The sequence below is a fragment of the Podarcis tiliguerta genome (assembly GCF_965153285.1).
Source record: "Podarcis tiliguerta genome assembly, chromosome: 13".
Classification (NCBI taxonomy): domain Eukaryota; kingdom Metazoa; phylum Chordata; class Lepidosauria; order Squamata; family Lacertidae; genus Podarcis; species Podarcis tiliguerta.
Genome location: NC_139546.1, coordinates 9494748 through 9506945, shown reverse-complemented (window position 1 = coordinate 9506945; position 12198 = coordinate 9494748). Strand labels below are relative to the sequence as shown.

The 12198-nt window shown below is 43.2% G+C and overlaps 1 protein-coding gene across 7 annotated transcripts in view; it reads left to right on the top strand.

Moving 5' to 3' along the window:
• ANKRD17 (ankyrin repeat domain 17) overlaps nt 1-12198 on the top strand; it is a 107566-nt gene that overhangs the window by 11463 nt on the left and 83905 nt on the right. The window contains exon 1 of one of the 7 annotated variants that reach the window (XM_083407359.1): nt 11745-11893. The exons of 4 other annotated variants lie outside the window; for them this stretch is intronic. In XM_083407359.1, the coding sequence (XP_083263485.1) occupies nt 11840-11893 (54 nt within the window). In that variant the 5' untranslated portion in view covers nt 11745-11839. Of the gene's footprint in view, nt 1-11744; nt 11894-12198 lie in introns of those variants that run through there. 2 more of the 7 variants (XM_083407357.1, XM_083407361.1) reach the window with 2 other exon arrangements.

Here is a 12198-nt window from a genome sequence, read left to right as displayed (position 1 = left end):
CGGGTATCCAGTGGGGTTCTCAGCTCAGGAACATTAGCCATGTGGGCTCTGCAAACCTTCTGTTTTGTGCACAATGCCCTTTCCTCATAGTTTTACATCGCCAAAGTTCCCACTCATGTGAACTACATGAGGCCAGGGAATTAAAACCCATTCCGTAAACTCTTGTCATCTGAGTTGCGGTCTTCCTCTTTGAGGTTTATATATTGATGGTGATGTGTTTTGATTGGATGCTGAATTGCACTACATCCTATGCTCTGTTGTGGCAACTATTGATGCGAGCGGCTGTTTTAATTCTCCCCTTTCATTTAAGTTGATGGGAGCAACTCATTGGTGCCAGGTCCTGGTGTAAAGTTGCGCTGTTTACAGGAACATGGTGTGATTGAAGGGGCATAGGGAATGATGTAACTGTACTTCTCTGTTGCCCATGAGTGCACTGTTTAAACCCTTCTGCTGGCACATCTTTGCTGAGGAATTGTTTTGCTGATGTAAGATGCTACATTTTTTTGTGGCAGTGGCGTTTCTGGCACTCTGTGAGTGTAAAGGAGGCGATCAGCAAATCCTGATGCTTCTCAGCTGACATATATTCAGCATAAGATTGCACCTTTTTCTTCCGTGTAATATTTCAGATAAGTTCCAAATAAAGACTTGCTGGTGGTCTTCTGGCAAAGCTACTTATTGACAAATGCTGTACAGTGGTGCCTCACAAGACGAAATTAATTCGTTCTGTGAGTTTTTTCGTTCTACGAGTTTTTTCGTCTTCCGAAGCACCACTGTGTATTGACGGTTTCCCATAGGAATGCATTGGCGGTTTTTAAAAAAAAGGCGCAAGACGTTTTCGTCTTGCGAAGCAAGCCCATAGGGAAATCCGTCTTGCGAAGCAACTCAGAAAACGAAAAACTCTTTTGTCTTGCGAATTTTTCGTCTTCCGAGGCATTCGTCTTGCGAGGTACCACTGTATATGAAGAAAAAGCAATATATGTCAATCATAATATCTTTGCTAACCAAATCAAACTCTAGATAAAGCAGCCAAATAAAATACCAAAGTCTTATCTTTTTTCTTAAATATGTTCTTGTAGAGGTCAGGTTCTTATACTACTTGGGTTTTGTTGTTGTGATCTTAAAGAACTAAAAGTTCATTTTTGTTTACTTAAAGACTGCTTATTCTTCACTTACTGTATGATGTCTAGAGTTGTGAAATTTCCAGAAATTTTGAAACCATGGGAACACCCATCCTCCCTTTTCTATGGGGAAAAATGGATTTTGGGGAAAATATTTTTTACATGCTCGTATGTTTTTTAAAAAGGTATTTAAAATATCAAAAGCCACTTTTTTACTTTAGGAGCATAAGATGTATTATGTTTACCATAGGTATAATGTCTGGCATATTAAAAGTACAGGTTATTCAGACAACAATTACAGGCTGCTGAACTTTAAGGAATCTAGCAACCATTTGCTTGTGGCTGTTAATAAGGAGCAAGCCAATAAAATAAAATAAAACAGAAACCACTAATATTGTAAAACCATTTATTGTTTTATTCTGAAAATTATTATGTCTTCTCTAATCCCCCACAGTGTCAAGCAGACATAAAAGGAGATGAGAAAAAGAGGGGAAATAAGTTTCAGTGAACACAACATGAAATTTAATCAGTCTCTTTTTCTACACTATCATTATCTGTTTCTGTTTCTTTGTATTTGCCATCATGTTTATCATGGCCTTCTAAAGTCTGAAGGTTTGCCCAAACTGAAACAAGCTTCTACCATTTCATATGTCAGGTCCGTCCCCCAAATTGGGTGTCTTTCCAAACATAGAGCATTTCTTTCACATGCTGCAGAGGACAGGGGAATCTGAGTCAGAGGTGGAATCTACACACACATAAAAAATGCTGTGAAAAATACATTGAATTTTGCATAGCTCGCTGTCGCCATCTAGTGTCATGTTTGTATTGTGCACTTTACAACACATTTAAAACGTTTATTTGCAGCTGTGCCACTGAGTACAGAGGCTATGTTGTGCAGAGGTTTTGCCATCATTTTGCAGGAGGGATATTCTTAGCAGAATTCCAGACTGCATTCCTTGGCTGAATTCCTGAAGATGTTCTTCTGTTCTCTGCAACGTATGAAAATACCTTTCGAACTCCTAACCCTAAATGTGCTTCTTGGTTTGTAATCCATTCAAATGCAGAAGCAGTGCTATGATCACTTACGTTTCTGCATTTGAAACTTGGATCCACCACCTTTGCAGCAGCATAGATTGGATGGCAACAAAATTATATTGCTCTGTCCTTTTACCCCTCTTTCCATCAAAAGGACAGAAAGCTCTATCTGTAACTATTAAGGTTCAGCTTATTGGGCTGGATTCCAGTTCATAATCAGTCATGAAGCTCTTTTAGTTGCTCAATGCCATCTGCTGTCTTTAAGCCTTTCATACCTTTCACTGGACGCGGGTGGCGTTGTGGTCTAAACCACTGTGCCTAGGGCTTGCCAATCGGAAGGTTGGCGGTTCGAATCCCCGTGACGGGGTGAGCTCCCATTGCTCGGTCCCTGCTCCTGCCAACCTAGCAGTTCGAAAGCACGTCAAAGTTCAAGTAGATAAATAGGTACCACTCCGGCGGGAAGGTAAATGGCGTTTCCGTGTGCAGCTCTGGTTTCGCCAGAAGCGGCTCAGGCATGCTGGCCACATGACCCAGAAAAACTGTCTGCGAACAAACGTCGGCTCCTTCGGCCAGTAAAGCGAGATGAGCGCCGCAACCCCAGAGTCGTTCGCGACTGGACTCAACTGTCAGGGGTCCTTTACCTTTATCTTTTTACCTTTCACTGGTATGGGAGGATAAAAGCGGGGGGGGGGGGTGTTGGGGAGAGCCTATGAGTATCACTCAGAGCTTCTTGGAGGTAGGATGTTGTAAATGATGTTGTAAATAAATAGTTCCCTTTATTCCGTTTGGCTTCTCAGCATTCTGTGCCCATTGAACATGAACATTTACTCTTTAAACAACCCCCCCCGTACTTTTGTCCTTGGCAAACCTCAGTTCCTATCGCTCCTCTCAAAGCATGCTGATATATTCCTCCAGTTACACAACCTTTCTCATTCTTGAGGCCCCAAATGTTGTTGGACTACAATGACCATCATTTCCAACCATTGACCATGCTGGCTGGGGCTGATGGGAGTTGTAGTCCAACATCATCTGTGGACCCAAGATTCGGAAAACTTGCTGTAGTACCATGGTGCTGGCATTTTGGCCACATAAGTAAAGGCATCTGAAGATGTGATATCATTTTTAGTATACATGCTGATGATGACATCATTGTATAGAGAAAATATTTAGGAAGTTTTCCCCCCAGCTTTTCTCCCTGACCCCACCCCTGTACTTTCTTTAAAGAGTCAATAAGAGAGAGCCAAGACTGCTTTGATTGGAGTAATAAATAGCATCTATTTATTTAGTGAATGAAGTCAATATATTCCATTGCTTTGGAGCTAGAGAAATAAAAATAGCAAATGCGATTCTTAGTTTGGTTCCATGCTGACCTTGTACCACAGCCATAGGCAAACTCGGCCCTCCAGATGTTTTGAGACCACAACTCCCATCATTCCTGACCACTGGTTTGTTAGCTAGGGATGATGGGAGTTGTAGTCCCCAAACATCTGGAGGGGCGAGTTTGCCTATGCCTGTTGTACTAATAATTTCAGCACTAATAATTTCACAAGTGCTGTTGAACCCCATATAATGTTCAAGCTTGACAAAATACAGTGGTTCCTTGGGTTACGTTAGCTTCGGGTAACGTAATTTCGGGTTGCGAACACGGCAAACCCAGAAGTGTATACTTCCGGGTTTCGCCCCACGTCCATGTGCAGAAGTGCTCTTCGTGCATGCGCAGAAGCGTTCTATTGCGTGTGCGCAGAAGTGGCACCTCTGGATATGGACTTTTCGGGCTAAGTACGGACCCCTGGGTTGAATTAAGTTCATATCCGGAGGCTCCTCTGTAAAGTAAAAGGAAAAAATGACACTTAAGTCTTGAGGGAAAAATAATGGTTCACCTGGCTTTGTTGGTCTTTTACAGAAACACTGAAACCATGGATAAAATTGCTTTCTCTTCCGGAATGGTTACAACTTCAGGTTTTATTCTCAAAACAAACATGTAAATAAAGCATTTAACTAAAATAGTGGAGGGAAGCTGCCATCAGAAGTGACATGTTTCTGCCAATCCTTTGCCATGCTGTTCTCCCATTTTATTTTATTTTTAATTTAAAATTACGCATTAAGATTTGGGGTGAATGCCTTAGTCCATTCAGTTCAACTCCCTGTCCTAAGATGGAAGCCTTTCCTTGTCCTACAGTGAAGGTTTCCTTGCCATTCTAGGCAGTTAGTAGCTATTGAATTCCTCCTGTAGTTAATAAATCAATGTGTTCTTCCTTTTAGTGGAGATTTATACGGAAAGGGAAAGAGGAAAGTGCACCCTGGCCCTTAAAATATCTGAGTAGATAACGTATAGCCACCATAGTTCTGCCAAAGGGTGGGGGCAATGGCACAGCTGCATGACTAGGGTAGTGTAATAGTAGCTGTGGGACGCGGGTGGTGCTGTGGGTTAAAGCCTTAGCACCTAGGACTTGCCGATCGAAAGGTCGGCGGTTCGAATCCCCGTGGTGGGGTGCGCTCCCGTCGTTCGGTCCCAGCGCTTGCCAACCTAGCAGTTCGAAAGCACCCTCGAGTGCAAGTAGATAAATAGGGACCGCTTACCAGTGGGAAGGTAAACGGCGTTCCGTGTGCTGCGCTGGCTCGCCAGATGCAGCTTGTCACGCTGGCCACGTGACCCGGAAGTGTCTGCGGACAGCGCTAGCTCCCGGCCTTTAGAGTGAGATGAGCGCACAACCCTAGAGTCTGGCAAGACTGGCCCGTACGGGCAGGGGTACCTTTACCTTTAATAGTAGCTGTAGTGAGAAGAATGGGGTGAGGACCAACTTTCATTGCTAAGCCATTTGTAAGACTAAGTTAGCTGACATCTTGGATGAGTGGGCCAGTTGCTGGAAACTGCAGGAGGGGAGAAGGCCCTGGTACTCACGTCCTGCTTGCAGGTTTCCCAACAGGATGGCCATTGTGAGAACAGAACGCTGGACTGGGCCATTTGCCTGATCCAGAATTCTTAAGGGATGAAGTCCCGTGATGCATTTTGCTTTAAACATAATTGATGCGGGGTTGGGTATGGGGAGAGAGGGAGAGAGAGATGTGTGTAGTTGCTGGTTTTGGCATCCACACTTGGCTTTAATGTAGTTGCCATTTTCTGGCTTTAATGTAGTTGCGACGGAAGGAATATAGTAAAAAAGCTTACAACTCATTCTTAATCATAATCATTGTATTTATTTTATTTAACGTATTGTTATCCCACAATTCAGCCGAAACAAAGAGAAGTTTTCAGAGGTCATCTACAACAGCCTCTGCTCTCAGGTTTGCAGTCTAAAAAAAATGAAGGGAATGGAATATTTTCAAGGAGAGGCAGAGGTGCCAACTTGCGCCCAAGACTGGGGGGCGGTGGCACATGTCACGCGTGTGTAACATTATGTATTCTGCATCATGTGCGTGCATAATGTCATGTGTGTGTAGCACACAGCATCATATAATCAGGAGGAGACTGAGTGCAGAGCCCAGCGCGGTGCGCCTTCAATGGCCAGCGGCTCCTCTTTCGCGTTTATGTGGAGCCAGTTACTGAAGCTGTATCGCTCTACTAGGGATAACAGATGCAGGTATAGCAAGAGAAGATCAGAAAATATTCCTCTACGCTACAGGAGCGGCAATGATCCTAATTGCTAAAAACTGGAAAAAAGAAATTGTTTCAACAAAAATGGAATGGCAAGACAAACTTTTAGAGTATATTGAACTGGCTAAATTAACAGAGGCAATTAGAGATCATACTAGACAAGAATTTCAATATGCATGGGGAAAATGCAGAGAATACTTCACAAAACAGTGCCCTAAAATTCATTCCTGGACTTGTTTCGATTAATGTCTGCAGGAGACTTTGTGGATATTTAAGTTATAATTAGAAAAATCTTAATAATTATTCATAAAGGAAACAGCTTATAAGAAGTAAATAAGGATGCCAGAAACAGGATAAAGGATGTCTTTTATTTGGTTGTTTGTATTGTTGTAAATTATGCTTGTTGTTTGTTATGTTTGTGTCTGATGGGGGTGGATTTCTGTGTTTGGGGTTTGTGTTATGTTGTAAATAAAATTTCCAATTAAAAAATATTTTTTAAAAAAGAATATTTCGTTCTGAGATGGAAAAGCCAGGCAGTCCATTCTGCTTTTTTCTTCTTCTCTTGCTTTGTTCTGGTGCTATGTGAGCTTCTAGCACGAGAGCTTTGCACTCTTAGATGTACAGTGAGAATGTAGCAAGGGAACGTAGGGCTCATTACTTAACAACTCCCTGTGTCTTTATGTCCATGCAGCCTCGTAACAGCTGGCTTGTTTGGTCTTGCAAGGTGGTGCCTGAGGCCCACTGGTTACATCACCCTATCTTGTTCTGCCTATTCCAGTCTGGTATGGTGTCTGTTGCATCCTTTTTGCATAAATTTATATAAGATTTGCTGGGTTTATATGTGCTACCTGGTCTCGTCTTCTTAGGGCCATTTTGTGCAATAAGTAGCAGTAAGCCCAGGTTTCTCTGCAGAATGTACACCTAAAATAGCAAAACCATGGTTTCAGGGCTGTGCCTCAGGTCTGCACTCTTCAGATGCTTTCCTTTCCAGGTTGGGTAAATTACAGTTCACCATTTACATTTGTTTTCACAAACCACAGTTGGCCTGCAATGCAGAACTGGAAGCCATAGCTTTATGGTTTCTAGTTCGGTGTTAAGAGACCAACTATGGTTTCAAAAGGGTGAGGGAGGGAATAAAGAATATGTAAGCCTGAGCCATGGTCCTGATGACTAAACCATGGTTTTGCTGTTATTTGTGAAGTCAGAGAATTCTTTCTTGACTATTTGACACCATGTGAACTTGTTTAATATATCAGTCTTGCGCTTAATGAGGAACATAGGAATCTCCCTTGTGCTGAGTCATTCCATTGAGCCATTTGTTGTATACAGCAGCTTTCCAGAGTTTCAGATTAGGGTCTCTGCTAGCAATACCTGGAGATGTTTGGGATTGAACCTGTAATATTCAACGTGCAAATCAGTTGTCCTACTCCTGAGCTATTTCTCTAGGCTCCTGTCCATTGCTGGTACTTCCCACAATCCTTGGGAAGTGACAAAGCAGATAGATTCCTGTGCTTATTGTCCATATATTTATAGAGAGAGCAAGTGAGTAGGAGGCTGAACACAGGGGAAGATCTCTCTGTCCTTCAGCTGCCTTAAAAGGGCTAGTCAACATTAAAGCAGAAGGACACTGGGGTGTATGCACAAGCATGCAATTCTGGGCTGCATCAATAGGAGTATAGCATCTAGATCAAGGGAAGTAATAGTGCCACTGTATTCTGCTCTGGTCAGACCTCACCTGGAGTACTGTGTCCAGTTCTGGGCACCACAGTTCAAGAAGGACACTGACAAACTGGAACGTGTCCAGAGGAGGGCAACCAAAATGGTCAAAGGCCTGGAAACGATGCCTTATGAGGAACGGCTAAGGGAGCTGGGCATGTTTAGCCTGGAGAAGAGGAGGTTAAGGGGTGATATGATAGCCATGTTCAAATATATAAAAGGATGTCACATAGAGGAGGGAGAAAGGTTGTTTTCTGCTGCTCCAGAGAAGCAGACACAGAGCAATGGATCCAAACTACAAGAAAGAAGATTCCACCTAAACATTAGGAAGAACTTCCTGACAGTAAGAGCTGTTCGACAGTGGAATTTGCTGCCAAGGAGTGTGGTGGAGTCTCCTTCTTTGGAGGTCTTTAAGCTGAGGCTTGACAACCATATGTCAGGAGTGCTCTGATGGTGTTTCCTGCTTGGCAGGGGGTTGGACTCGATGGCCCTTGTGGTCTCTTCCAACTCTATGATTCTATGATTCTATTCTATGATTGCAGTGGCAAGTTAAAATAGTCACACAGGGCTCCACAAATTTTGGCGGGTCTTAGTTTTCCAGCCAAAACTTGTGGATGCCAGGACCTTCCCTTCCCCTTCCCTTTGGCTTCACACTGCACCCGTGAACAGTGTCAGGGACACTGCCTCCTCACACTGGGGTACGAAGCTGGAGAAGAAAGAAATGTGGATCATCTCCATGTTTGTTCAACTGTGTGGATGATTGAGTAAGTTGTTGTGGTGTGGAGTCAGGGGAAGTTGGAACACTGGCTGTCTAGCATCCGGTCAACTACCCCCAAATTCTTTCCATAGAGCCAAAGAGAGAGGTTAGAGTTTATTTTTGTGTTAAGCAGGTAGGCTGCCTGAGTTCTCCAGTGCTCTGTGCTTGATGCCAAAGTGGGCATTCCCAAGCTTTGTCTACAGAGCTGGAGGAAAAGGCTGGACCTTATACTGGCACTGGATGGGTGGGCATTCTGGGTGTCCCCACCACCAAAGCTGCCAGTCTCAAGGGCAAGGATTTTCTTTGTAACTGACCTGTGCTCCTAGATTCAGTACTGCAGGGGCGTTGCACTTTCCCTCCCTAGCCCTGAGCGAAAGTAGAAGGCTGGGACTCCTCATCACACCCACTTCAAGGGATCGCTTGCCATGGTGAAAGTGACTAGGGGGATGCTTCTCTTGAACTTTTTCCTGTCTCAATTTGTATATGCATCAGCCTTAGTGCTGCCCTGTATTAAATACAAGGTGGTATATAGATCACCGTCCAGTTATTCACTGTTCCCGGTTTATTTCTTTTCAAGGCAAGAGGAGAAGAGCTGTGTTGTTTGCCACTTGGTGTTCACCTGATGCAATTGCTGCTTGCCCCAGGGGTGCAGGCAAGTTTCATATGGCAAGGCTGCGTTAGGCTACTGATAAGTTGGCATGTAAAAACAAGTTGCAAGCAACTCACAAATAGAACATGTGCCATGAACATCTAAGGTCCAGGTTTTTTGTAATCCTTAGCATTTCTGCTTTGGGAAGTGTGATGGAGAAGGCTTTGTACGGGAGACTCAGGTGGTCCTGCCAGCTAGGGGTTGACCATAAGGCAAAACATGGATAATTGTTCAGACCTGGTATAAATTAGGACCCTATCTCTGGAACTTTGAGACATCACTTGTTAGTGACCATGGACAGAATCTGGGGAGGGAAGGGTTCATTGTTTGACTTGACATGAGGTACCTATCTCACGGTGTTGTTCCTCAATGCAATATCTCAATATCTCCTCCCTACTATGGGGGCTGAGTGGTCAATATGTCCTATAAATAGAAATGATGGATTATATTCAACTTTTACTCAGAGCAGGCCCATTAGAAGTGATGGACCCAAGTAAATCGTTCATTTCAATAGGTCTACTCAGAGAGGGACTAACATTGGCTACAACCCAATAATTCTCTGTGGAATCCAGTGAAATGTTTATTAGAACTGCATCTCTTTCACAGCAGCAAATATTTCCCCCTTCTTTTCCCACAAAAATTGATCACGTCCTCCAATACATGTAAATATTGGACAGAAGAGTGTTTAAAATGATGTTGCAACTATCATGTCAATCCTAATTAGCAAGTGTTGGCAGCAAACCACGCTTTAAACTCTCATTGATGCAATTATTATTCTTGACAAATATGTGCCCTTTAAATCGCTTCTAGAAGATAAGAGTGGCAGAAGTTAATTAAATGTGTTTTTAGGCATGCAACCCTACTTCAAATCCAGAAAATGGCCATTCAGACAGTATGGAAATCATTATGAATTTGGTTATTCTGTTTCCGAATTCTGTTTTTCATAATCGTAGAATGCTACGGATTACAGTTGCTCATCTCATCTCTTCTTCTCTCTGCCCCCTGCCCCCCTGGTAGTCTATCCTTTTCCAAGTTTCTTTTCTGCTCTTTCCTTCTGAAAGGGTACACCTGAGACTAGAAATGCCCAGGTTCTGTCTGCCTCAGATTTTAAGCCTGGGATAACCCAAATAAACATGCATTGGATTGCAATCTAGGTCTAGAAGGAAGAGTTGCCTCATAGCTTTCAGAATGCAGGGCTGTGTTCCTTAGTCAATGTGTTGTAACTGTTGCAATGCTAGAGGCTGTAGATCTAAGGTTAAGCAGCAGGAAGGAACTTTTCATACAGCCTTCAGAACGTAGCCTTGTTTGACACTTGTTTTGGCATTCTGGAGGTGAGCCTTGGGACTGTTTCGTTCCTCTTTTCAGGGACAGCCTCTTGACCTTTAAGTGTTTTTAGCTGTTAGGACAGCATGGAGAAGGCTCACTTTGGGATATTCTTGCATGGTACTGGCAATGAAGGGACACAGGTGGCGCTGTGGGTTAAACCACAGAGCCTAGGACTTGTCGATCAGAAGGTCGGCGGTTCGAATCCCTGCTACGGGGTGAGCTCCTGCTGCTCGGTCCCTGCTCCTGCCAACCTAGCAGTTCGAAAGCACGTCAAAGTGCAAGTAGATAAATAGATACCGCTTTGGCGGGAAGGTAAACAGCGTTTCTGTGCGCTGCTCTGGTTCACCAGAAGTGGCTTAGTCATGCTGGTCACATGACCCGGAAGCTGTGCTCCCTCGGCCAGTAAAGCGAGATGAGCGCCGCAACCCCAGAGTTGGCCACGACTGGACCTAATGGTCAGGGGTCCCTTTACCTTTACCTTACTGGCAATGAAATGTGTATTTATGCTAAGTCTGAGTTGGAAATCAAGGGTCCTTCAACACTACCGAGACTGACTTTGTCTAAATAATCACTCTTATCTCGTGTCTTCCCCCATCTTTTCAGAACTTCTAAAAATGGATTTTTCCTGATTCAGAAATTATGTCGTACTTTATGGCATCAATCAGAAATACCTCAATACTGTACAAACTTTCCTAATAAAACAATAGTGAAATATTATAAAGGAAAGAAGAAGCTAGCTTTCACCTGTATGCCATATATAGATTACCTGTGGTACTAATATCTCATGGGCATTCTGGAATGGCAGTAGATTGACCAGATGCCTCTTAAATAGATCTCTCAGGAAATATATTTGCTTTTTTAGTCCCTTAGCGAAGTGCATATACTTTGTCTTCATAAGCCCTTATTACTAGATGATGCAACTGAGTCTTGCTTTTTCGTACTGTAGAATAATGCATTGCCTGAGCACAGAATTTTAAACTTTTCCACTGCAGAGTACATAAAGCTCTGAGATTAGTTAGGTTTGTTGCAGAGAGGTCGTGTTTGTATTATTCTGTAGCTCAGCTTGTGTTAGGTATGAAATAATCTTAGGAAGGGAGCTTTCCCATGTAAACACGTGAATATTCATGTTTTAGAAGACTCAGGCATTTTCTATCGTTTGCTGTAATGGATGAGCAGAGTATTGGAAATTTGTCACAGATATTTATTAAGCACAGATTCATTCAGTGTCCGGGATTCTAACAGAGCTGAGCAGAACAGCATGCAGGATTCTTGGGTGCAGGTGAATTGCAGTTAAGTTTAAAAAAATGGTAAACCAGGATGGTTTGGTTTTTTAAAAAGAAGAAGAAGAGTTGGCTTTCTATTTCCAGTTCAAACACACGTCCAGAAAAGGATATTGCAAAATAAGATAAATCTACTTGTGTTTGCTTTGTGTGCTTCCAGAAAAGAGCAGCTGTGTCTTTAAAAAAAGATATCGAGTGAGTCACCCCTGCTCTGTTGGTAGATCCCTGGTTTGCCAGCAGTAAAGCTGCTTGAGGGGTATAATAGAACATTCCATTTCCTGTTCCCTTGCTGACACAGAGGAGTGTTCCTACTGGCAGTGATCTAATCATAGTGCAGTAAGAATCATGGCAGTTTGATAAAACATGGTGGAGACAGCGACTGAAATGGAAGCGTATGTTTTAGAAGACATTCTTGAGGTAGGGCTTGCTTTTTTTGCATATTGCAGGGTGCCTTTGAAAGCCGATAATTTTAAAAAGTCCCTTTCAGGCGACGCTGTGCTTTAAGGCAAGTCACAGAGTCCTTGTTACGTGTGTGATGTGCTAAGATTAACTTGCAGTGCAGCTAGATCAGTCGAGAATGGAACATTCAGTGTTTATAAATTGTGGATGTGGAATATGCAGTGGGGGGAGAGGGGGAGGGAGGGAGAAAGAGGAGTCTGGGATTTCACATTACGCCTGCCTGCTTGTGACCTTTAGATTAACTCGTTAGAAGGTGGGGCTGC